General features: G+C 37.1%; 1 protein-coding gene across 2 annotated transcripts in view; it reads right to left on the reverse strand.

Annotated features, from left to right (window-relative positions):
* MRPS5 (mitochondrial ribosomal protein S5) overlaps positions 1-25,349 on the reverse strand; it is a 43,024-nt gene that overhangs the window by 10,584 nt on the left and 7,091 nt on the right. For both annotated transcript variants that reach the window (XM_062614342.1, XM_062614341.1), the window contains exons 3-7: positions 15,997-16,122; positions 15,465-15,698; positions 10,484-10,518; positions 1,430-1,520; positions 367-413 (exon numbers count right to left, since the gene is read on the reverse strand). In XM_062614342.1, coding sequence (XP_062470326.1) covers positions 367-413; positions 1,430-1,520; positions 10,484-10,518; positions 15,465-15,698; positions 15,997-16,122 — 533 coding nt within the window. The remainder of the gene's footprint in view (positions 1-366; positions 414-1,429; positions 1,521-10,483; positions 10,519-15,464; positions 15,699-15,996; positions 16,123-25,349) is intronic.

Genomic DNA, 25,349 nt, shown 5'->3' on the forward strand with positions numbered 1-25,349 from the left:
TGCTGGAGTTGGCAGTGTTAGGTTTATGGTTGGACTACAAAACCTTAAAGGTCTTTTCCAACCTAATGGTTCTATGATTATTTGTATCAAGGCCGACAAACCATGTATATGGACTTACTTCTTCGCATACACTCCATCACTGGTGGTGTTCATGGCCAGGTTGGACAGAGCCTTGGATGACATGGTTTAGTGTGAGGGGTCCCTGCCCACGGCAGGGGGGTTGGAACTAGGTGATCTGAAGGTCCTTTCCAACCCTAACTATTCTATGTTTCTAAATACTACAAAAGATATTGACCATAAAAGAAAAAGTGTAGGTATGAATTATATGTGCTTGTCATCAAGCAACAAGTAATCCAATGAACATACTTTCCGTAAAGCATTCATCCTGTCACCTGCTTTCCCCAATGCAAAACCTGCATGAAAGAAAAGAGTCACTTTATTACTGAGAAATAGCTGAGGCAGGACCTTCATAAAGCAAAGGGGAAAAAACAGAATTTCACAACCATGTTTAGTATCTGTTATTTCCATGCCACTGCACAGATCACACTCAGAAAATGGTCCAGAGAAAACCACAGAAACCATAGAAAGTAACATAAGTTTAGGACTTATGAATACCTAATAATTGAATGCCAATTGCTTGTTGTCAAATGAAACAAATACACTTTATTATTTCTTTTGTGTATTTGTCCAAACTTGTACCAAACAACTGAATAATGGTGACTGTTTCAGCCAAAAACAGTCCAGCTTTCTGCCTGAAAGAAGGGAATGAAGAAAACCAAAAGGAATCTGATGCAGATAAGAGCTCCAAGACCCTAAAAGCAATGCAGACTGGGTTTCTAGTAGTGAAGCAGAGAGTACCAAAACCAGGCTGCACAGAATAGTGCATCTGTAAAAAAATGCATGTCTGCAGAACAGAGCACAGGGTCTGTTTTCACTGCCAGTTTACAAACTGCTACATAATCTCTCTGAACCCTCAGACCTACTCCTATTTACCAGGTCAGCTATGGTAGCGACAAAGAGATTGCACAGCAGTCTCAGTATTTGCAGTCAGCTCAGAGCAGGGCATCAACTGACTGTATGGAATGAACAGAGGACGTGACAACCATTTTCACTAACTGTAGTCCAACAATGTCAAGGTAGATTGAATGAAAATCATTTCATTTCAAATCTGCAGATCTAGCTGCTTTGGTCTTTTGATACAAAACATAGTGTCCCAAAGAATACATACATAGTTTGATCATAAATCTTACTTTTACAGATGAAACTCAAAACTCTTACAGACATTTCAATATTGCGCAGCAGAAAAAAGGTTTTTTTTTTGTTTTCTTCTGTTAAGTATTAAAAGTCCCTTTAAGTCACCTTGCCTCCCAAAGTCCGACTACAGACAATGATTAGCTTGGCATCTTTTACATACAGTAGATACACATACCTGCAGCTCCTTTACCGTTTCCAATAGCCACCAAGGCACGTATTGATTTTTTTCTGCCTTCCTTTGCTTTCATACAAAACACATTTCTCACCTGAAGAAAAAAAAACAAACCACAAAGCATTTTGTGATGGCACAGTCCAATTTTTTCTGTTTGTTTGTAAAGAGATTCAGTTTACCAAAAAGTAATTAGAGGTCTGTGATGAAACTATACAATATAAACTGTCTTTGTCATCTGCAAGTGGCACACTGGCTTCAAGGCATTAAATATGTAAAGGCTGCTAGAAGTCTATACTCAGACAAAGTTAGCTCAATAAAGTTTCATTAAAATATCCTCTTTTGTATTTAGCTGCACAACAGATAATGGCTCTACTGCTGCCAGCTTCACATGTGATTTCAACTGTGATGAAACAACATGGAAAAAACCTGGAAGTGACATTAATATCTCACTGCCCCCCTCACGTTTTAACATATTTTAGAAGCACTCAGAGAATTATTCAGGGCATGCTGTTGCTTAACACGAGTTATAACTTAGCGCTGAAATCTACTTGCAGACTGCAGAAGGCAGTCTCATTACTGAGATGACAGCTGCTAAAAAGACTTCATTTAAGAAAGTGGAAGAAGAAAATGGTATTCCACGCCTGGAACTAGAAATGTTTTCAGAAACTCTGCAAGAAATTCAAGCAGAGATGCAAGAAAGCTCTTTAGTTTGGAGTGGAGGGACACAACAACTGGTGAGATAGATGGCCTTATGGTTAGCATTCTGGAAATCTAAATTTGCTTCCGCCTCTGCTACAGACTCCCCGTATGTGACTAGAGGCAAGTCACTGCATTAGAGTCTCCCACCTTGAATGACCGAATATGTCACCCATGATCCTGTCCAATTGGCTCCTGTTCTAGTGTCCCTGGCTTTGTTTACATACTTAAATATATCTTTTACTTAAATATAGATACATCCTTTCATATGTAGGTTATATACTGTATATAATAAACTATATACGTTTACCACATATAATGTAATATAATATACATAGTATACAAAAACATGCATACATATATAAAATAACATACGGGATATTGCTTGACTGTGTCTCAGAATTACCAGTCACAAGATACAACTTATTTAATGGTTCATTTCTTTCTCTCAGATGCATCAGGGCCTACTTTCTTGAAGCCTCAATATGATTTCCATAATTTATCACAAGAGCTAAATTAAACATGCATTACTGATACATGAATTAAGCAGTGTGCCCCCTTTTGCCCTAGATGTAATTCTTCAGTAAGCTAGTCTAGTTGTACTGTTATATCTCAAAGCAGGTTATTATACAATACTTGGTCATGGCTTAAACCTGCTTCCTGAAATTCATACACCACCCCCCACCCAAACACCCCCTCCCACCCCCAAAAATTCCACTGACACCACAAGGTACAGGTTAGGAATGAGTACTTCTGAAAAAATCCACCCTGCTTTCATTAAAATAAAGATGCTGTTAAATTCAAGGTGCACATATATTCTGGAGAGCACTGAACAAAGATCAGCTTTGCTAATGGCTTATTCCAAGCTATTTTTATTTCTCCAATCTTACTGCTTACAAGCGCATGCTAAAAAAAAAAAAACAAGCCCCCTAAGATGAAAGTGCCTGTGGAAATAGGCTATTTACAGAAAATGCAAAATGATTATGAAAGAAAGAAGAGAGTGAAGCAGAGTGATCTCCCCAGGAGCATCAAGAGCTTTGCACATACTTTTTGTCTTCCACTGCCAATCTGAATAAGCACTTGCAGGAACCCCAAAGTTGGCATGCATATTGTCAAAATTAAAGGACATGATGTTTGCAGAAATATACTCAAGAATTATTTTTCTCCCTTTCCAGAAGATGGCAATAAAGACACATGCAATGATTTCTCCAGAAGGCTTCCTAAAACTGCACTTGTCAGCTGTTTCTGAGCAGCTCTGAAGGAAAAGGTGTTTAGTCACCCATCACGATCAGTGCTACTGCATCTCTCCTGAAACACTGTGAAGGCCTTTCAAGCTTGATCATGTACACAGACAGCTATGACTACCGAACAACATTGTCCTTAGATTCTCCCTGCAACAGCCCCATGCCTCCTCACATTAAATAAGCAGTGCCCTTCTGGATGTTCAGCAATGCTTCCCTTCCATCTTGAAAATAAAGCATGCAGCTAAAAGCCTATCATTAAACTGAATTGGAATTAATTAATATACAATGAAACAGCGTGAGACTTTTAAAACAGCATGGCCTCTGAAAAGTGACTGAAACTAAGACACAATTACCCTATTTACTAGATTGCCACTCAAGCTGGATTTAACAATTCTTTAAATTTGAAAACAGATGCATGCTCAAGCTTAACCACAGCGTACCTCAAACTGACTGCTGCCCTGCATCCATTATCCAGTGGTCAGAATGCAAATTCACCTAGAGCTCTCCCTTGTTCTCCCTTTGGTTCCTGCCCCTGACATCCCATGCATCTTGTATAATACTGAAATGCTCTTCCCCTGCATCCCGAAAATGTGTCCTGTACTCCTCAGCAGTAACCTCCCCCATAGTCTGCATCATGCTCTGGAAAGCCTCATCTTAACAGATGTTACCCCTGGACCACAGGGCTAAGGCTACTCCAGCACAGTCTAAGGAGAAGCCAAACAGGGTGCCTGTTTCTCTGTCTGCAATTTTGATTCCCCTGCCTGCCTCTGTGCTCCTCTGGTCTGTGCAGATGAGCCACCAATGCAGTTACAGCTCTCTTGTGATGGTCTTGGGAGGAGTGCTGGCAGGGTGTTACTTGGGTTCCTCTACCTGCTATTACCCCTGCACTCCTTTGCGTGTGTGGGCAGAGAGGTCTTTTACCACACAACCTAAAAGTCAGTACTCTCTCCATCTTGGTCACAAGTAGAATGATTTTCTCTCGAGGAATTTGACTCAGTAGCTATAACCTTTGAGAAGCAGAAAGGTTAGAACCAGCCATCCTGCTTACGGTACGCCCACCCCCCAAGCACTCAAGACAGTGGAGAAACTGCAATACAGGAAATAATCCAAACTCCTCTACCCCTCACTCATCAAAACAGATGAAAGTTTTTGACCGGGCACTTGAAGTGTTTTTTGTACAGGTTGAGTCATCACAGCTCTGGGATAAACCCCAAGTGCAGTTCTTATCCAAATTAATGAGCCCAATCTGCAGAGAAACTACTGACTAAACTAGTTAGTGCTGATAGTTTTCCTCACATGTGTGAAACTCTCTCTTTCATAACTCATCAGGAAAAATATGATAGCTCATATGCCCGACTGACACAGCATGTTGTCTAATGTGGCTTCATACTGCAGCTCACATCTGAGTTCAGATCCTTTGGATTAACCCCACAATAACGCATGCTCAAAGCCACACTACATCAGAAATGGCTTTGTTTCCTTTTCAAAGGGTGATCCATCTCACGCCAAATTATAACTCACTTAAAAGCTTCTGAATGTTCCAAATACCAATTATTTCATCCATACAGGCTGAGAGGTAAGAAGAGATAAAAGATTTAATTATTTAATCAACAGAACCCGTGTAAGGTGGCATCCCCAAACGCTACTTCAGAGTCAGGCCAAAATACTTGACAAGTCCAAGAATATCAGAAATGAATTCTCGTACACAGCTCTTGACCTCTCGTTTTTTCCTCTGACAGGTTGCTTCAGATGCTATCTTAGAAACTGTCTGAAATTTTCACTGTCAGTCTAAAGACACTGTCAGTATCATCCAGGGAACAGAAAACTTTCTTGTAGTTTTAAAAGCAAAATCTAGAGCTCCAATACCCCAAAAGTACTTTTGAGTGAATAGCTCAAATAAATTATTACTCAGACAGTATCCTGTCTACCACATAATTTTTCAGTCAAAGATGTCAAACAGTGGATCTCAGACACTGTAATTTCATGCATCATTTCCTTTTCACAAGCCTTTTTTAATGCACCCTTTGCAAAAACAACAGCTAGAAAACTATTTCCAATGATTCACAAAAAGAAACGAAGGGTTTAGACCACATATTAAGGAATATTCTTTTTGTTACAAGTAACCAATCTACCAAGATTAATTTTGTGGTCTTAAAAAAAAAGTATGTTCTTGTGGGGTTTCTACTACTTCATGGAAAATCGAAACCATGGTCTTATACTCCCTATGAACAATCCCCTGCTGCAGCTAGACAGTTTATTTTTGTCTAGTGCATGCAGAACAAATGACTACAGAGCGACAGTTTGCAACTCTCTTCTGTGTTCATATTCCCTACAGTTGCATACACTTCTGTGGTGAGACATTTAGGAATACTTAAGAGAGGTTCTTCATATCATTTTGACCCAACAAACCTATGGTTTATCTCTGTTTTCCACATGCCAACGTAGAGCTACTGTTTCTAAGGCAAGTTAATGCTCCTGCTCAGATTTTGGCTAACACGCAGCTCATACTAAGGCCTGATGTATGCTGGGAACAGCTCCATGAGGTCAAAGGGAAAGCAACACACAGACAAATATCGTGTGGAAGAAGGGCTAAAGGTCATTATGCAGTCACTTCCACCTGCAGCTTACCATCTCCTGCAGTGATCATCCCTGCACACTGATTGCCAGGCAGCCAAATTCAGAATCCCCTAGCTCATGGCAGTTGTACAGACCAAACTTCCAAGCTGGAAGGTACAAATATGTTGGCTTACCCAAAAAGATTTTGAAATGGATCTGCCAGCAGTGGGCTGCTGAGGTTTCCATGCTTCCCCTGTGATATAGGAAGCATTGTGACAAAGGAGCAAGGATAAGAACTCTTGCTGTTTGGCAACTATTTCACTCACAGATGCACAAGTTACAAGTTATGAATTTGAGAACTTTTGACTTAGAAACCTCATGAATTAAGTGATGAACTAGCAAATTCACACGTTAGACTAGTCAGTACAAAGGAGATTAAGCACTTGTATGACATGTTTGTTCTCCTTCCTAGTAAGTTCATAAAACAAAGTTTAAATTCCAGAGTACGCTCCCCTTGATGAAACATTCAAAAGGGCCACTTTCAGCCCTTACTGATTATTAGGTCTCACTTTCCAATTCTGATTGCACTACAAGGCAAGTAGTATTATAACTCAGGGTACCATGAAGCTACTTTTTTCACTACATTACCATGTTCACTTTGGAGAAAAACAGAATAAAAATGTATCTGAGGTTGGATGATACTTTAACTGGAAAGCATCATTTTGTATAAGAATGGCATATATCAATTACAGCTGTAATTTTTAATTGCCACTATGATTACATTGTGTTGAATGTAAACAAGGTAGTAAATACTACCCCCAGTTCTATTCACAGAAATTCTTATATGTAATGTATGAACAAACAGAAAATGTGCCTTCAGGTTGGCAGGGAAAGAAACAAACAGGTAGCCCAAGTCATCTACTCGAAGTAACACAACAGTCTGTAGGAAAGCCAGAAATAAACCCAATATGAAATCTCTGCTGTTGTTCCTTAACACTCTCTCAAGCTAGCTTTATCTCTCTGACAACTTCCAGCTCTAATTTACATGAAAATCTGACCTTGTTTTTACTCTGTCCTACAAGCAGGGGAAAATCAAGTTTGCTTTTCTGTTTCTACGCTATTAGAAAACACTTTATTAAACAATTTCTCACTTATAGCAAGGGAGCACAATCTTTTTAGTAGCACAACCACGTCAGAAAGGGGCTTTTGTATCTTTGTTCATAAAACAGTAATTTAAAAGTGGCTTTCAGTTTCTTGCTGCAAAGTATAATTCCCCAACAAACATTACTTTAATCTCCTGTAGTGCTGTAAAGATAATGGAAAAGGCATACAGAAATAGCATCATGTATGCCGTCTATTTAAAATAAGAATGCTAAAAAAGATCTGTTTATTTCAAAACTCATACTTATCAGAAAATTACAGGACTCAGTAATCTTGTGCTCACTACTGGCTTTGAATGTACAACTTTTTGCTGCTGCTGCTATTCTGAAAAAAACATAATAAACCAAAAAACAACAACCCATTCCTCTTTCTCAGGTCACACTTGAGAACCTCATATAACAGTACAGTCTCAGCCTGCTTGTAAAAGCTGTTTTATTACTCAGATACAATAAAGCATTGAAACTATTTTTATAGCACAAGGAAGTACTGCATAGCATTTTGTTTAATGAATTTGACTGCAAATAATTACGCCAGCACAAAATGGCCAGCTTTAGTAAATACTTACCATAGTAGCCAACTGACAGTCAGTTGTGACATGTCGCAGTAACAAAACAACAGCCACTTTTCTGCAATGCACCCTTTCAATTAACTGAATGCACTTCCAACTGCTACTTGAAGGACCTTTAACAATATGTGTGGGTTTTCCAAACCCCACAAGAATCTACTGTGTGTATAGGTACTCCTGATCTAAGAGGAAATAAAACCACCTGTGTGGTTTTAAACCTGAGAATAATAGATTAATTTTGGGTGTTAAAATAAGAATGCATGAAGCGTATGGTGCACTTCAGGACACCTCATTAATGCTCACATAAATGTTCATTTTTATTGAATTTATCATTCCCAATATAATCCTTAAAATAGTACTCAATGGGAATTTGGTATATAAAAGGGATCATCTAATCCACTTGGATATGATCAGATCACCAGGTTTTTTTCCAATAATGTCATCCTATAAAGGCTGTGTCAGAGAAGCCCGGACATATGCACATCAGCATATGCAATAAAGAACAGAAGCGTGCTACCCATTTACTATTGAAAGAAACCACTCGTGGCATTAAGTGCAAGTTTGCTGCTCATTTTATTTCTTGTCATTTCTAGGCACCAATGACAAATCTGACAATAATATATTAGAGATACTTGAGAAAACAGGAAAAATCTTGATACCTAACTCATTTGTGTAGGTTTATATTCATTTCTGTTTAGATATACATGTCATATATGAACTGCCAGTGAAGGTCAGATCCTTTGATAAATGTTATCTTAAGACTTACACTGAATGCACTCGCTATTGGAAAAAGATACACCTCACTAAAGTAACTTTAATTTAATTTGTTCTTGTGCATACCACCATGACTTTACACATTCTGTAGAAGATTCTGAAAAGTCAAAGTTGATCTTAAATAGCCATTTGGTTTTAACATAGAGAGTGATCATAGTCAAGATAACAGAAAGGACCCTACAACCACTCATCTTAGTCCAGGTGCTGGAATGCTAAAAAATTAAAAATAAAAAAAAAATTTGATGACAAAAAAGTTTAAATACAATTGAGGTCTGGCAAGAAAATCAGTGCTTGGCATTTATAGCTTATTTAGAGATATGCAGTGCAGGATGAAGTTGCTCTCAAAGAGATTAAGGTCTGAATATGAGATTTTAGTATGACCACAATGCAAGATCTTGATACTGAGTAACTGTTTTCAAGCATGCCTTACTAATTAAAACCCAGTTTTGTCAAACAAAGGATTTGCATGAAAGAAAATCAGTTCTTGGAACAGTATATGACAGTGCATGATAGAGGACAGAGAGAGTGTGATCCTCTCCAATAAAAGGCATCATTTTGGTAGTAGAACACAAAGTGATACACACTGTGAGTGAAACTAAATAGAAATTCAAAACACAGATAGATTCTTTGGAACAAACACCTCATATGGACATAGGTACGACATAATATTGGCTAAAAGTACAGGTAAGGTTTCACAGATGTGTTTGGTAAGTTAAGCTGCAGTAATGAGTAAAGTGATGAACAGTCATCTCTATGCATATAAAACTGTGTAACAACTCAATAGACAGACAATTTCATAGTGATAAAAGCCTGTCAATGTTCATATTAAGCAAAGATACACGTATGTGTATCTATCACAGAACGTATATTGATTCAGGTTAAGACCTTGGCTCTCAGATGATAATTAGAAATGAGAGGTGTCTTTTTCTCCAAGCAGCAGCTAGACTAGTATAGTTTTTCAATAATAAAGCAGTTAAGTATTAGTTGCAAATGAAGGTTCTGATTACAATCCTGAAAGGAACATAAATTTAACAGGCAATTTCAGCTGTAGGTAAGGAAACAACAGGAGAATGCTCTAAAGTGACAAGTTTACACAATTAGTCATAGCCAACATGGGTTCACAAGGGGAAAAGTCATCTTTAACTAACTTAATTTCCTTTTATGATAAGATCACCCATCTAGTTGACCAAGGAAAGCCAACAGATTGGGATTTTGTTTGATTTTAGCAAAGCTTCTGAAATTGTCTCTCCCAGTATCTTTATGGACAAGATGTCCAGCATATGGCTAGACATGTCTATAAACCGGGTTAACAATTAGCTGGTAAGTCTGGCTCAAAGGGTTACAGTAAATGGGGTTACATCAGGCTGCCAGCCTATCACCAGTGGGTTCAGTTTTAGAGCCAGTACTCTAATATTTTTATAAATTATATGGATGCAGGATTGGAATGCACATTAAGAAAATTTGCCAATGATGCTAAATTAGGAGGAACTGTGGACTTCCTCACTGGTAGAGTGACCTTATAGTGAGATCTGGATAGAGAGCTGGACCATCATCGATCATATGAAATTTAACAGTATTTTTTTTCCCAGAAGATAGAATAAGTTAAAACATCTAGGACAAGTGAGTGTTATTACTTGAGAGGCACACAAAATGGGATTTCTATTCTACTCACTCTCTGCCCTGTGCAACTGCTCCCCACCTCTTTAATTCTTTGTTTTACAGGCAGAGTTATACAACTTCCTACCTGTAGTTTTGCCTGAGAAATAACGCTACCTCTTTACTACGGTAATGTTTTCCCTCTTATAGTTGTTTGTGAACTATTAAAGCTTTATTTGCAGGCATTTGCCATTTCAGAGATACTCAAAACTACCTTTTAACTATATATCATTTGCTCAACAGAGAAGATAAGGCCCCAAAGAAATAAATGACCGTTGATACAAAATACCAGACTAATTCCTATTGCTGTAAGATCAACTTGGCAAAGGCTACTTAAATAACTGCAAGCTCAATATAAAATAGTGACAATTATCTGAAGTCCTTAAAAAGATTTGTAATGCTTACCTCAATGACTCTTGTTTCAAAATCTTCATAAGTTTCTGTTGGAAGGAAAATAGGGCATTACATTTCCTTGTATTACTTATCTAACAGCACAGCTCTCTGCAGGTGGTATAATTTAAAAAGGACACAATTTTTATGTAACTGTAATTTATAAATTAATCTCAGCAGTAAGTAGAAAAGGTAAGAATAATTTGAACAAATGTATCTAAAGTGAGCTTTAGTAGTTGCTTCTTTTTAAAAAGACCTCAAATACATTTTTTTACTTGACACCATTCACTCAATCATTCAATCTTTTAGAATAAGGCCACTGAAAAACAGCATATAGCTCATATTTACAAAGCACAGGTTTGGGTTTTATTAATTCCTTCAGTAAAATCCACTTATGTGAAGAAAACTAGTTAAGAAAAATCAGTTAAATGGTAACTTCTCAGAAGTTTAATACTGCTTGTTATTACAATACAGCTTGTTATAATTCAGAGATAACAACTGCTAAATGCATTCATTGTGCTTCATTAGGGACCCCAACCTCCAACTGCAATCAGTATCTGATGTTTTTAAGTACCATACATGCAGAGAATTAAGATGGAAACACTCTCCAAGGACTGTCCAATCTAAATAACCAGAGAAGCACACAGGAAGAAAAATAATCACTTTTTAAATGGTACAGCAAGACATACAAATTTAACTGCTTGCTCTGAACATCACAAAGAAAGCAAAGTTGACAGAAAAACTGAGACATCCCCAGGATCTGTTGAGTATTTTGATCAGAAGCTAAGCTATACATCCTTCTTTTGGAAATCACTGCAACTCACCACTTACACTGAAGCATTTTTTTTATATTATATCCAATATTCTTCCTCATTCTTAACAGCTGCAGAAATGCCTTGAAAAATAACCATCCACAATATGTTATGAAAACAATGTCTTGGGTTTTCACTGGCTGGCAGAGTAAACTGCTTTCCTTCCCTAAATACTGCTCTAAAACTGCAAATGAACCCCAAATTTCATACCCACTGCGCAAAGGCTGTAAATGGTTAAAAAGAAAAAAGTAAATCACCAAATTAGTCACTTCCATAATGACCTAAGTATTATCCAATATTATTCAGAATATTCTGAAACTTGTATCAGCAAGATACAAAGAAATTGCAAGTATTTCTTAATACATATTTCTGTTAAGTACCAAGAAGGGGAGAATAACACAAAACAATATACAGCCACTTCAAATAATCACGTATCACATAGCCAGACTTTCCTGCCCCCCACCCCCCTTCAATTTCAAAATCTGCATGAAAAAAATGTCTTTGCAATCAAAGATAATTACAGCACCATTTATTTTGTCTAGTAATAGTTAAGGCATTTTGTACTGTAAAATAAAGATCACTTTTATGTCACATCTATGTTCAAGTCTTTTCATCACAGTGCTAATGAAACACCAGACACAGAGTTCAGGTGTACATTATATATTCAGCCCTAAGTGGTAAACATATCCTTTCCACTGCACTAAAAGTTACTAAGCTTCTGCTCTGTCAGAAGAAGAAACTTCAAAATAAGATGTTTTTGAAATGTCCTACAACCTTGCAACAAGGGAGAAGAATGGGAGAAGAGTAAGAATACTGGAGAGCTCTGGGCATGACATGTACTGTCTTCAAAGGCAGTAAGTCAAACAGGAGAGCACAAAACCGCGCAAACTGTGGTCCACTCAGATCCTCTCCATAGGCCTTCACCCTGACACATACTGTAAGAATTGTCAGCAAGCAAATCCCTTGGGCTTGGCTTTCAGCAGTTCCATCAGCATTTCTCAAACTCCATTTTAGAGAAGCAGGCAGAAAGGCTGCATATCACAGATAGTGCCAAAAAGATCCTATTTTCTCTGAGTTTCTGTTTCAAAACCCGATGACCACACAAACACCTGAATATAAATTGCAACTATATTTGTTTCCTTTCATGCAATTGAGAGCATACTTATATTTGATCTGTATTTTAACACAGATGCATTTTCCAAAAGGAGTATCCTATTATCAGCTTGGCTGTGGGAAAAATTAGTGACTTTGAAAGCAACAAAGTAAAATGCAACATCTTGGTATAAGAACCAGAACAGATCAGAGACCCTTCCAACCTCCTGCTTTTCCAATTTATCTCATGAACAAGAGCATGTCAGTGGAACATAGGAGACTAGCGTTAATGAAAGCAGTTAATACTTATTTTATTTGGTGTAGCTACAGTGAGATTTTGGATTAAAGCTGAAAACAGTAAAATGGTGAAGAACGATGAAGAACTGGGGACTCACTCCTTCACCAACATTGCTTTATTATTTACGCATAACCTCCAAGACAATTATAAACACAATCATTCCTGCATAATCTAGAGATCTGTTAATCTACAAGAAGCAGAGCTCTAGCTCACAGTATACGAATATCAGCAGGTACCCTGTTTCCTCTCTGAAGCCTCTTCAGTTGCAAAGACATACTGTAAACTTGAAAGAAAATTGATTTTATTTCCAGTGGAACAATACTGTTCCTTCTCTGCTCCTAGCTAGCACAATAATTAGAGGTGCAGTGGAGGAAGATCCCTCTGAAAGAATGAAGTGTATATAATCACAGTATGTCCCCAATTATCTCTTTCTTTTTAATATACTGGTCAATTTCAACCAAATTTGTCAGATGTTGAAGGCTAACAACACTGAGGTTTCTACAAGCTTCTTGGACCCATTTTCACTGGAAAATATGAATGCTGCTGAAGGGAAGCTGCAGCTTATGCTCAACCTCCAATTGTTACTAGAGATTCTAGTATCAGAATACTAGGAAGGGCTGAACTGCAGAATCTCGGAACTCATTCTTACTTAGACAACAGGGAATCCATGCCATAGTCTTAGCTCAAAAGGATTCATTTGTTTTATTCCTCCTAACACCTTCCCAGTGTCAATGTCCCAGATCCCCTGCAAAATCATTAATTATCTGAATAAAAGGATGCAGAAAGAACTATGGGGAGCAGAAAATCCTCAAAATTTGTAGCAGATTAAAAGGAAATCAGTGCATACTGATCAGAAACTGTTTTTTCCCAAGCAAATTTATAATATAAATTGACAGCTTGATTTGCCTATTTTGACTGTACTACCCTTTCCTCTTTTTGGCACAACTTTACTACAGCCTCCACACAGCCAACTTTAATGCAAGTAATCAACACCAACAGTATCAGCCAAAAGCAAAATCAATAAAAACACCGGAAGATAAAATTCCTATGTGCATAAATGTTGTTTGCAACAGCTGCCACTTCTTTTAGTGGAATAAACTACTTGAAAATAGATTTAAATTTTAAAACAACACAGTCTTGTGTTCAAAGTATGAAACTAGAAATATGAAGTTTTCTCAACTTTCTATATATTCCACCACTGAATTATGGGGAATTTGGAACAATTCATTAATTTCTCAAATCATCTATTTTTCAGTTGTAAGATTCTGTGACGGTTGCCAAGTCCACTGTTACGTCACTGCCTTCCGTGGAATATTTGCTGTCAAGGTAATAAAATGAAACACGGGGAAGTAATTATAGGAAATCTTTCATTTGTATACTAAAGCATTATGCTGATATTAAAATAGAATTAACTGCTCTTAAAACTGAAGACAATCAAAAAAATATTTGAACAGATTGGCAGGCATACTCTCCTTAAATGCACAAGGTAAATCTGAGGGAAACCATGTATCTCAGACGCTACAGTGACACAAGCCACAGAAACATCTGTACCAGCTACAGGAATGGAAAACCTGAGAAGGGAACAAAGAAGTAGTAGATAATAATAATGGCATTAGCTTGTAAAGCATAAAGCCAGAAAAACGTCAATCTACATGGACAAAGGCAATAGATCACCCTGGAAGGACAATGCTGTCACTACCTTATGGCTCAGCTCAAAGCATGGTTGAATTTTTGGTTAATGTCCAATAGAATGTAACCAGGTAATATTCACAGACAGAAAAGAAACAACACAAAGCATCAGGAAGACTGAGGCGCAAAGGTGACTGCAAGGTGAGACAACAATATAATTCTGATTATATGCACGTAATTTCCCATTTATGTTGACTTGTTGCAACATATGTTCCAAGATCCAAGCTTACACTGGGAGAACATATTCCTGGGCAAAAATAGCTCCAAAAATATTAACAAGCTTAACACTTACAATGACTGCAACAACCCTGAAACAACAGCGCTAGGAAAAAAAAGTAAAAATCAACTGTCTTAGGTCATCTTACTAGAAAAGCCTAATGAAAGACAACAATAAACACTTAAAATGTTTAAATAGTTTAAGCATCATTAACTGCATTACAAGAAAAACTCAGCTGAGTAACAACTCATTTCCATATTTAATCAGTTGAAAAGGATTAGGTTTCTAAATGTTAAACAAAGCTACTACAGAATTTCTAGTGGTTTGAATCAGAGCACTGTAAAAAAATGTTAAGGTCAGCACTCTAAATATAGGACTTCTAGTTTCACTGTATTTAACCAGCAGCAAATAAATATATTCTACTAGCTACATTCAAACTACATCATCTTTAACCACATTTCATTATCTGAACTAAGACAAAAAGCCTGATTAATCCCACAGGATCCTTTAAGAAGCTACAAAAAAAACCACAAACAACCCAAAACATGGCTGTATTTCATACTCCAATTGTTGAAAACAGAAAACTATTTCCATGCTTCAAGACTCCTGTAACAGTCTACAGCATGGTACGTTACACCGTAATGCAATATAATATAACATCCTACAGTCTATAATATACAGTCTAACAGCTATATTAGCTGTGATTTAGCAAGTTTCACTTGTGTTAACACTTGTTCTTTGATTTAGCTGCCTTGCTTCATGAATGGGCATGTAAAAGAGAAGTACAAAATCAATTTTCATTTGTAGAAAAAGCCTTGATCTCACTTGTTCCAAGCCCCTTATCAGAAAGACAAAAGTAAGACTAAGACAGATAATCAGTTTTCTTACCTCCATTAGGACCTGGGTCAGGAGGATCCAGGATGACACCTCCCCAACACTTTCCACTCCAACCTCCCTGCCTCTTAATTTTCATTTTTCTTCTCTTCTCATACGTATCCCTCTGCTGAATAAGTTCAGACTGAATTCTCTCTCGTTCTTCTTTTTTTCTTTGGCTAATTGCCTGGACTTTCCCACCTTGTATCACAGGAGCGTTAAGACCAGGCCAGAGGAATCCAGCCCGTCCTTAAAAATAACAGAAAAAATATGGTTTATGCCAGATTAAGAGTGAAATGCTGCACACTGGAAAAATGCGATAAAAACGGAAGGTTCTCGCATATTTCAAGTGTGTTTTATGATACAGAATTTGTATTTCAAAACCAAGGACACATTAAACAATCAGGATTTTTTTTAAAAAGACAAAAATATATCAAGCAGTTCTGACACCAAAGAAATTAACAGCAATTTGTCAATTTATTAAATCAAGAAACATTATACATGAAAAGGTCAAGACATGTCTTCAACCCCTTATTTATGAATCTACCTTCACCAATCGCCTGGCCTTTATTCAGATTCTTCCTTAGCTTTTTCTTCCTTCTCTTTCCTCTTCCTTTCCTTACTCCCACACCAGTCTCTGCCAAAACTCCTTTCCACAGCTCATCAGCTGTCACTGAAATAAAAAAAGCTTTCATAAGCATTGTACAAGTATAGCTTATATAGGAAACTGAAGCTGAACATAAAAAAAAAAACCCAAACCTGAAAGGTTAACCCTTGTTTGACCTTCACTGGGATTTATGCTGCAGGATTACTGCCTTGTTAAGTGATTCTCTATGTATACACATCTGGTGCAGAGATGTGCCTCTACTCATGACTGAGATCGGGTAGGCACACAGGCAGGTGCATGGGTTTTTAAATCGATTTTGAAAATCCTTTGAAGGCAAACATTCCTAACCAGTAATCAGTAAGGTTATTAATTCCCAAGTCATTAAAAGAAAATAATTCATTAGAACTCTGCAACAACACCTGTAAGCACTTATCCAAGGACAAATATCAATGACAGCCAACTTGAATCACTCCTAAAATTATCCAAGGATTAGCCTGCTTTAAAAAGCCACAAAACACAAGAAGTTAACCAACAACATAAATCTGCTTCTGTGTTTCACCCAGGGGCAACATTACTATGGCAGTTTAAATCTCGTCTTCTCTAATTAGAAACTGGTTTTGTTTATTTGAAATAGGACAAAAAAAAAAAAATAAAAATCAGTAAATGCTTTTAACCAAGGGAATTAAAATAACTATGCTCAAATAGCTACAGTTTCCCATCAGCATTTCATGCTTGCTAGATTAATGCACATAAAGAGTCCTGATCACAGATTGGCAAATGCATTGGAACTGGGGAAGCTCTGCTACGCTGACAACATGGGGAGGGCCATGAGCTACCCAAGATTTCCAGAGGTATCACTAAATGCCCAAGTTTATTTTTTTATTGAGTAAGTTTGTATTAAGATACAAAGATATGACACCCATCTTTTCAGCCAAAAATCCTTTTCAAAGTGGGATACAGAACTGTGTGGTATATGTGCTATCCCTGGAGACTTTAAGGCCAGGCTGATGTGGTTCTGGGCAACCTGATCTAGATGAAAATGTCCCTGTTGATTGCAAGGGGGTTGGATTAGATGAGCTCTGAAGGTCCCTTCCAACCCAAGCTATTCTATGGTTCTAACTGTGATTCTTTTTTGAGAAGTTCAATCCTGAATCAAATAACCAAAGCTCAGTACGTTAGGAAAGCAAGTGCACAAGGAAGGACACACAACACAAGGCCAGAAAGCTACAAACCAGCATTCCCTCAAGATGGACAACAGCAGAATAGCCTAGAAAGTACTACATACACAAATAACATAATATATAATAAACGTATAATACAGATTTCAGCTGTATTACAGACAAGTGGAGAAAGCGTAATATAGACAAGCAGAAATGCCCATGGATAACAGCGTTTATCACAGCTCCCATGTGCTGTGAGGCAAGAATTGTATTTGCTCCTGGGTAGGCTTTAGTCCCTTCAGAAAAGAAATTTTTATCTTTTCTAGGCATTCAAGTGAGCCCTAACATACGTAGGTTTATGGTTAAAAAAATCCCATCAACAGTAAATGTATCAAATGGCTTGAAAACAGCATCTAAACTGTCAGCCACTAAAAAAAGTTTCCAGCTGATTACAAACTGATGCATGTATCTGTGTGCTAAATAAATAATAGTAATTAAAAAAATCTTCTGCTGCACAGAACTCACCAAACAGAAAAACCTAACTGCTGACTCAACATGTTACTTTCAATAAAGGTCAAATGGTGATAGGTACTAGGCTGTCTACAGCTAGTGATATTACCCTAAGATGACACTGCATTAAAGCTGAGTCAAAAAAAGACCGGTGGTAAGTAGGTAATGCATGATGCAGCTTTTGATGGTCTAAAGTGGACTACAGGATTCTTGCATGAGCTGGAAGTTTAATGATCTATCATGTTAAGCTTCTTAGCTTATTCAGAAAACACTGTGTAACTAGCAATTTATTTTTCTTCATGATAATCCTGCTAGCCTGGAAACTTGGAATTATAATACAGGTATTTACATTTTCTTTGCCAGGTTATTTTTAAACTGGAACAGTTCCCCAATCTGCTGCAGTTCATGTGGCCTCATGAAGAGCTGTAACAGCTACAAAGGAGGCTGCACAGGGGCAGCAACAAGCAGTTGAGACACATGAACAGAGAGCTCTTGAGCTGGTTATACACTCAAAAAAACTCCAGCACTTTGAGCTGTATTCTAAATATCTGTATGATAAGATCACTTAATCCCAATAGAGGAAAGAAGCAAAAGGAGATTGTTTTCTACCAAAGGAGATCAGTCAATGCCAACAGATCCCGCGAGATGAGGTCAGACTTGAGTCAAGTTTTGGCCTCAAGCATTGCACAACTTCTGACAAAATTAAGACCAGATGAAAACATCACATTCGGTAGCAAAGTGCAGTTCATCTAATCAGTCTATAATAATACCATCATGTGCTTGGAAAGCAGCTGCATTTAATGAAACATCAGGAGCCTGCAGGCTGCAGAGCCGAGAGTTCTTTGTAAGATGGCAGATATCACACTGATTCCAAGACAAAGTGACAAGAACAGAATATGGAAAGGATAGGGTGCAGTCAAGAAGATTACAATGGTGGGGATACTGCTTACAATAGACAGACAACACAGCAACAACAAAAAAAACCCTGACCATAAGAAAGATCAATCTGACTTGGCAGCAAAGCGCGAAAACGATTCAAGAGCACATACATAGGCAGGAGAAATGAACTGTAGTGGATAAAACCCAAAACAGAATTGGGGATTGCTGTACTCCTTTCTGCATTTGTAAATGCTCAGAAATGCTCTGAAGGTATGCAATCTCTTAGTGATTTATGGCCTTTATTTTGCCTTTTTAAACTTTGATTTTTGCATGCATTCCTACAGAACTAAAATAGACCCTGTCATAAAAGCCCCCACATTTCTACTCAGTTACCAAAAGGTCCATAGCTACTAACTGAAAAAAGAAATACAAAAAAATGTGTCATATATAAAATTTTATTTTATAAGTTAGAAAAAGATCCACTATTTAATTTTGCTGAGAGCATTCTTTATGCAAGCTGATTGCTAACAACTGCGAATAGTAAGTCTGCATGACACCATTCCATTCTTCTTAACCCACATAAAAGATGTTTGTAATATTCTGAAAAGGATTTGATTTCATGTCTTTTTAGACTGTCCCTGAATTTCAGGAACCTGAGAGTCCCAGGGCACACTTCAGAGAAAGATGAGTGTTAGATCACACCTCAGTAACTCACAACTATTACTGAAAAGACTCGCTTTAAACTGTACCAGAAAACCGTATCCTAGATCATGATAAACAAAGATTAACAGCAGATTTCTTTGCCTTCTGCAAGATGAGTTCCCAGCTTGCTTAGAATATGAACTACAGAGAAAGATAAGTAGCAGTAAATTGGAAAACTATAGGGAATAAAAGCAGAAGAAATAATCAATTTTATAAGTAGGCTCACTTCTACTTACAAGCAATTTTTCCTTAAGCTTTTTAATGACAAATGGTCTTGTAGCATCAGAGCAGTGGAAATCCAAAGACATTAATATTAATTATATAATAAAAAGACTAATGAACACGTTACAATAAACATGCATCTTTCAAAGTGCTTTTGCCCACTAGTGCTGTTGCATCTACACATCTGTATTACCTCAAGGAACTCACTGAGGTCTTTTCAATCACTAACATTCTCTTTCAGGTTTCAGCCTGGAATACACACTTTTATTAGCAGACAAATTCTAAAAAGGTATGGCATTTCAACCCCTTGCCTTCTTCAGACAGTGGGTTTGCCATCTCCGAACAAAAAAAAAAGATTTGGAAAAAATACTTCACACACAAGAAACGTAGAAGAGCATCTGCAAAGGAAATCTGCTGCTTACATAATCTATTACAAATTGCATGATAAATTACGCAGTCTAGATTCAGCTGCTTAATGACCACAAGGAGACATTTTTTCTCAGAAGGAGGTTAAAGGCTTAAAAATCAACTCCTCTAGGAACCAAACTGCAGAAGCCTCACTATACTCAGGTGCAGAGGGCATTTCATTGACCTTGTCTTCCCTGAAGAACACATGCTTACCCATCCATAGGAAAGAGAAGATGCTCTAGTCAGAACATTTACATGGGCTCAAAAGCAGCCAATTTCAAGCCACCTAGAAGTGAAATAAATGAAAAAAAAAAAGAAAATCCATTTGCAAATCACTGAAGGTTGTGAGGTTTTCCTAAGGAAGCATCCCTACATGCTCATCCAATTCTTAGTTTCTTCCAATAGCATGAACTGCTGTTGGAGACAGGATGCTCAGTTAAATGTGCATTTGGTCTGACGAGGTGAGGTTTTTCTCACACTCTAGAAGTTCATTTTTACTTTACTGCTCTAAGACATCACTCTAAGGTATAATTTTCATACTCAGTATCTGTCGATTTTGAAACACATTTCTGAAAGAACAGTATGGATTCTGTAAGTTCTTAGAGAACACACACATTTCTATCACCTTACCACAACTGGGATCACTGAGGACTGAAAAGAATAGGCCAAGCATTAAACAGGTATGGAAAGCAAATGATGGGCCTGCCCTAAGAGCTGTTCTCTAGGTATAGCTGAAATTGGATGAGAACAGGGAAAACAATATATTACTTAATTTGTACAACTCTGCCTTCGAGGTTCACTGTAAAACAAGACATCACTGCAAGATGTTAAAAACAAACCCATACCCGTTCTTATTCTCTGCCACAGTTGTACTTTCAAAAGTCTACCATTATGGCTAACATTTTAAGGATGTCCATCTCTGTTAAGAACTATGCAACTGTACAGTAGACAGTGAAAAGTCTGTTCATGTCCCAGACAGCTTAGAAACAAATTCTTCACTACTAAGAACTGCATTTCAGTATTTGTTCTGAGCAGGCAAAGCCTCAAGAGAAAGGTCATTCTGACAGCGTTCATGAACAATTAATATTAAGTCATGCTTCTAAAGCAGGATGTGCTGAGAGTCCAGAAAGATAATGAAGTTAATCTTCATAAAACTTTTACTATGTCGCTATTATCTACTATTGGAATTAAAGTGAACAGAGTAACCCACTCACTTTTAAATTAAACAAGTTCTTAGTGACAACTTCACTGCCAATAAACTGATATCCCATCAAACAGGAGTTTTTATCATGGTGCTGATATGATGAAACTAATTTATTAAGCAGCTTCATCACAGAGGAACAGGCAGAGCTGGATTATTCCAATTACATTGGATTTTATGATCTCTTAAAAAGAGACAACTGCAACCCTGTCTCATCAGAGCTAACTGAAATAGTCTACAGGAGTTTTAAACATTAGGCTTTTCTTGTAAAATGACAGCTTTCTTCAGAAACCTACAAAGCCCAATAGTAGCTAATTTTTCTTAAAACCCTTGATGGCTTTTACCCTATACTTCTGTTATTTTTGACAACAGATCACAACAATATTTTAGCACTCTTTCATCAATTTAACCAAAACTAATTATCAAGGCCAAAAAGAACTATGGTCAGGTGCTTCCTCAATTTGAAAAATGGAATACAGCAATGACTAAAATGCTGTTCAGAAATATTATCAAAACTTACAAACCTCTGGTAAAGCTACACATCCAGTTCTACCTTTCAGTAGAACTGACTGATGCATAAACCTGCCAGTTCTGGTGAAGTACACCATGAAAGGAATCCTCAGTCACATGCCAAGGTGCTGTATCACTGTAAAATTTAAAATGCTGTATTTTGTTAAAACTGCATGCTGCTGATCTCAGAAAATTAATCATTCTACCACCATCATTGCAGGTGATGTATATATCCATTATGGGAAATCAAAATTTACAATTAAAATCTTTTTGGGAACCAGTGTTTAAATCACATCAGCCTACATAATATCCCCAAAAGATTCAAAAGTAGTTTTGTCAAAATCAGTGTGCTCATCCTGAACAAGAACTGCCCTTGCTACTTCCTTTATCACCAAACTGCAACTGGCTGCCATCATGTGACATCATAGTTTCTTGACTGCGTGTCCAACCTCAATCTGCAAGCAGAAAAGTGTAGGTCCGTAAGAAATGATACATAATGCTGGATTACTCTTGAATTTCCTCAGTGACACACTCAAAACATTGGTTTGTTCTACTGCAAGGCACCTCTTACATTCTAAATGGACGTGTATGATGTACATCTGATACAAGTTCTGCTGAAAGATAATGAAAAGAAAAAATTCCTCCCACCCCTGCAAGTGATGGGCGGCTACTTTAACACAGCACGTGTTCTTCTTTATAACTCTGCCTCCAGCCTCTTAAGATGTCATCTTCTGCAGATATTATCTGTTAGTTCTACAGGGCCTTTATACAAACCTAGAAATAGTGAAGAATATTAAGCATTCAGTCTAGACAGCCTTCTACTGAATAACTCAAAATTAATTTGGATAGCAGGTGGTATCTTATGCACTGCAAGAATATGGACATTGAAAATGTTCCAAGAAAGACAAGGACTACTGCAATACAACAAAGAGGAACATTAGGCCATGTAAAAGATTAGAATCATGGGACAGATTTAAGATGGTTTTAGGTAATCTTCACAGACTAAAAATTAGAACTGCACATATCTGTAATGTATCTGCTGAAAACTTAAGCTCATTTCTACTTCTCACTGCTAACCGAATTGCCACAGGACTAAAACAGAAAAAAACCCTAATCTAGGAACAAATTTTCTGGCTTCTGTTTAATTTTGCTAATAAAAGGCTGAAGCTTTAGGGGCTACCTTCTTAATCACAGAAGTTGAAGAATATAATTTAAAAATGTTAAAGTTCTCATTATCTGGATTGCATTAAAAAATTAGTTTAGGTGTGTCTGCACATTCGTCGCCAAGAGATGTCTGTATTACATATTATGGTAGTACAACAAAACCTCTGGAGCTAGAAAATATTATTCTGAAAGATGCATCCATACTGCTCCACAGACATAGTGAATTTCTCCACTTAACTGCAAACCCTAAGCACGCTTTCGCAGTGTACTTGGAATTAGAATTTCACATTTTTCAAAACTGACACTTTATCACAATGTCATCAGGAAGCTGTAGACATGAGATTTTCCAGTTAGCCACAATTCAAGTGCTGAATAAAGCCATCTACAAACCTAGTCGTTGACAGACTAAAAACTTGTTGTCTTAAAGAAGGAACCAAAATTGCTCTAAATTATCTGGACAAACATCTGAGAAATTATGGGGGTTTTCTTCATAGCAACTTATTAAAAAAATAAGACCTTAACTTAGCTAACAGATGCTGTTGTAAATGCCACTATGTTTTGAAGGTTGCTTTAATTACTAAAGCGGCCTTAGCGTCACCAGATGGATACGAAGAAAAGATTTGGGTGAGGTTTGTAAACAAAACATCACTGCCCTAAAACTAAATGAAAACCAGAGGCCAAGCACCTTCACAAAAGTCACACTGCACAGAAACATAGCAAAACCCAATAAAATAGCCCTCCCCATTAAGTACAACTAACTGTAAGGCATTTAACATTCACTCCCCTTTTTCTGCCTCCAATTAACCAACTATTCTTTGACACACAGGCACCACCCTTGTAAAAATAAAAAAAAAAAAAGAAAAAAAAGGCAGTTGTATATTTGGATCTCTTTATAATATTAATGCTGAAACATCAGAACTCTTCATATTATACCAATGACAGTAACACGTGGTAACTCGGTAATTACTTATCTGGAGTGTTCACACTTAAAGAATAAAAAAAATAAAAATCACTGTGATCAAATTAAGCACAGCAGAAAAAAAATGAACAATATAATACAAAGAAAATTCACACAGCCCTACAAAAATTTAACGTAAAATGTAATTTAAAGGAGCGGGCTTTCAGGAGCTGATGTTTCCAAGAAAGAACAGATTTATACCAAGTACAATTGCCTCCAGTGTGCAAAGCCTCTAGAGACAAAACATGTTACTGTGTGTATGATTTTATATTGTTGGCCTGAATGATTCTCCCTTGATCATTACAATCTAGTTCTATAACCTCTGAAAAAAATCATCCTATTCCTTACTCTGTATTCTAACTAAGAGGATGTATCACCTAGCAACAGAGAAATTAAGTTTGTCTTTTCATTTGTTCCCAAGGGTAGGCTAATGGAATTGATACTCTGATTTGGAAAGCATGATTTTTATATAGTCACAGTATTAAATAAAAGTTCATTATTTTCATATACACTTGGATACACAACAGATATTGAGAAAATTATGCTAGCTGATTTGAATGACTGGGATCAAAGATAACTCTTATAGCTGGGAGGCAAATACATCTGTGTGTACCTCCGCTTCTTTGAGAAATGACAGCCCAGGAATGTACTGACGGTTAAGGAAAACTGATCTCCCTATCCTCTCAGACAAAAGTTGGACTGAAACAGGCACAATAAAGACATTATCTGCAAATACCAGGGCTACTGAGACACACTGAAAAAGGAGGCAAGATTTTTCAGAGGAAGTTATATATTTTTAAAGCATGAGCTGAAAAACCTCAGGCCCTTCCACATCTCTAAATAAGCATCTCTAAATTCTTAAGTAAATGGAAACCAACCTGTTTCCCATAGTGGGGACAATGGAAAGCAAAAAGGAGGAACGGAAGTTAAGCCTGGGATAACAAGATCATTTAAAATTATTTCATTACAAACTCACTTAAATATGTCATAGGACAAGAATAAACTCATGTATATTTCTGTCTCAGAGTTGCAGGAGACAACTATCTAGGTAAGGATCGCAGAGTGCCGAGGGTAGTTGCCATTCCTCTTATTTACATTAATTTTGTCAATTTGAATGAGTTAAACTGTTTTAATAGTTACGTTGAAGCTACAGATGTGCCTACTAACAAGAGCATGTTAATATTCTTATAGGTATGATGGAAGAGAAATAAACGTTCACTAATGAGAAAGAAAGGAATGGTCACCTTTCTCAGTCACAAAGAGCCTGTCATTTGATTGACATTTCACTTGAAAATTGTTTCACATAAAATGGTCATATCTGCATTTTTAATGTTACTACTTCTGAAGCAACTACACTGCTAGAGGATATGAATGATTTATACTGTTACTATCTACTCCATTTGAATTTTGAAGATTTTTTTTTTTAATTCTGTAAGAGAAAACGTGCTTAGACTGTGCTTTCAAATAGAAACCCTCAATCTTCTGAATCTGATGAATACGTAAAGGAGGCACACTTATATTCTTCCAAGTTGTTATGTCTTATTAAGCCAATAGTTACAGGTAGGTTGCCTAAATATAA

This window comes from Pezoporus occidentalis, unplaced genomic scaffold (genome assembly GCF_034315485.1).
Source record: "Pezoporus occidentalis ecotype Australia unplaced genomic scaffold, CSIRO_AGI_Poc_V1 ctg175, whole genome shotgun sequence".
Lineage (NCBI taxonomy): Eukaryota > Metazoa > Chordata > Aves > Psittaciformes > Psittacidae > Pezoporus > Pezoporus occidentalis.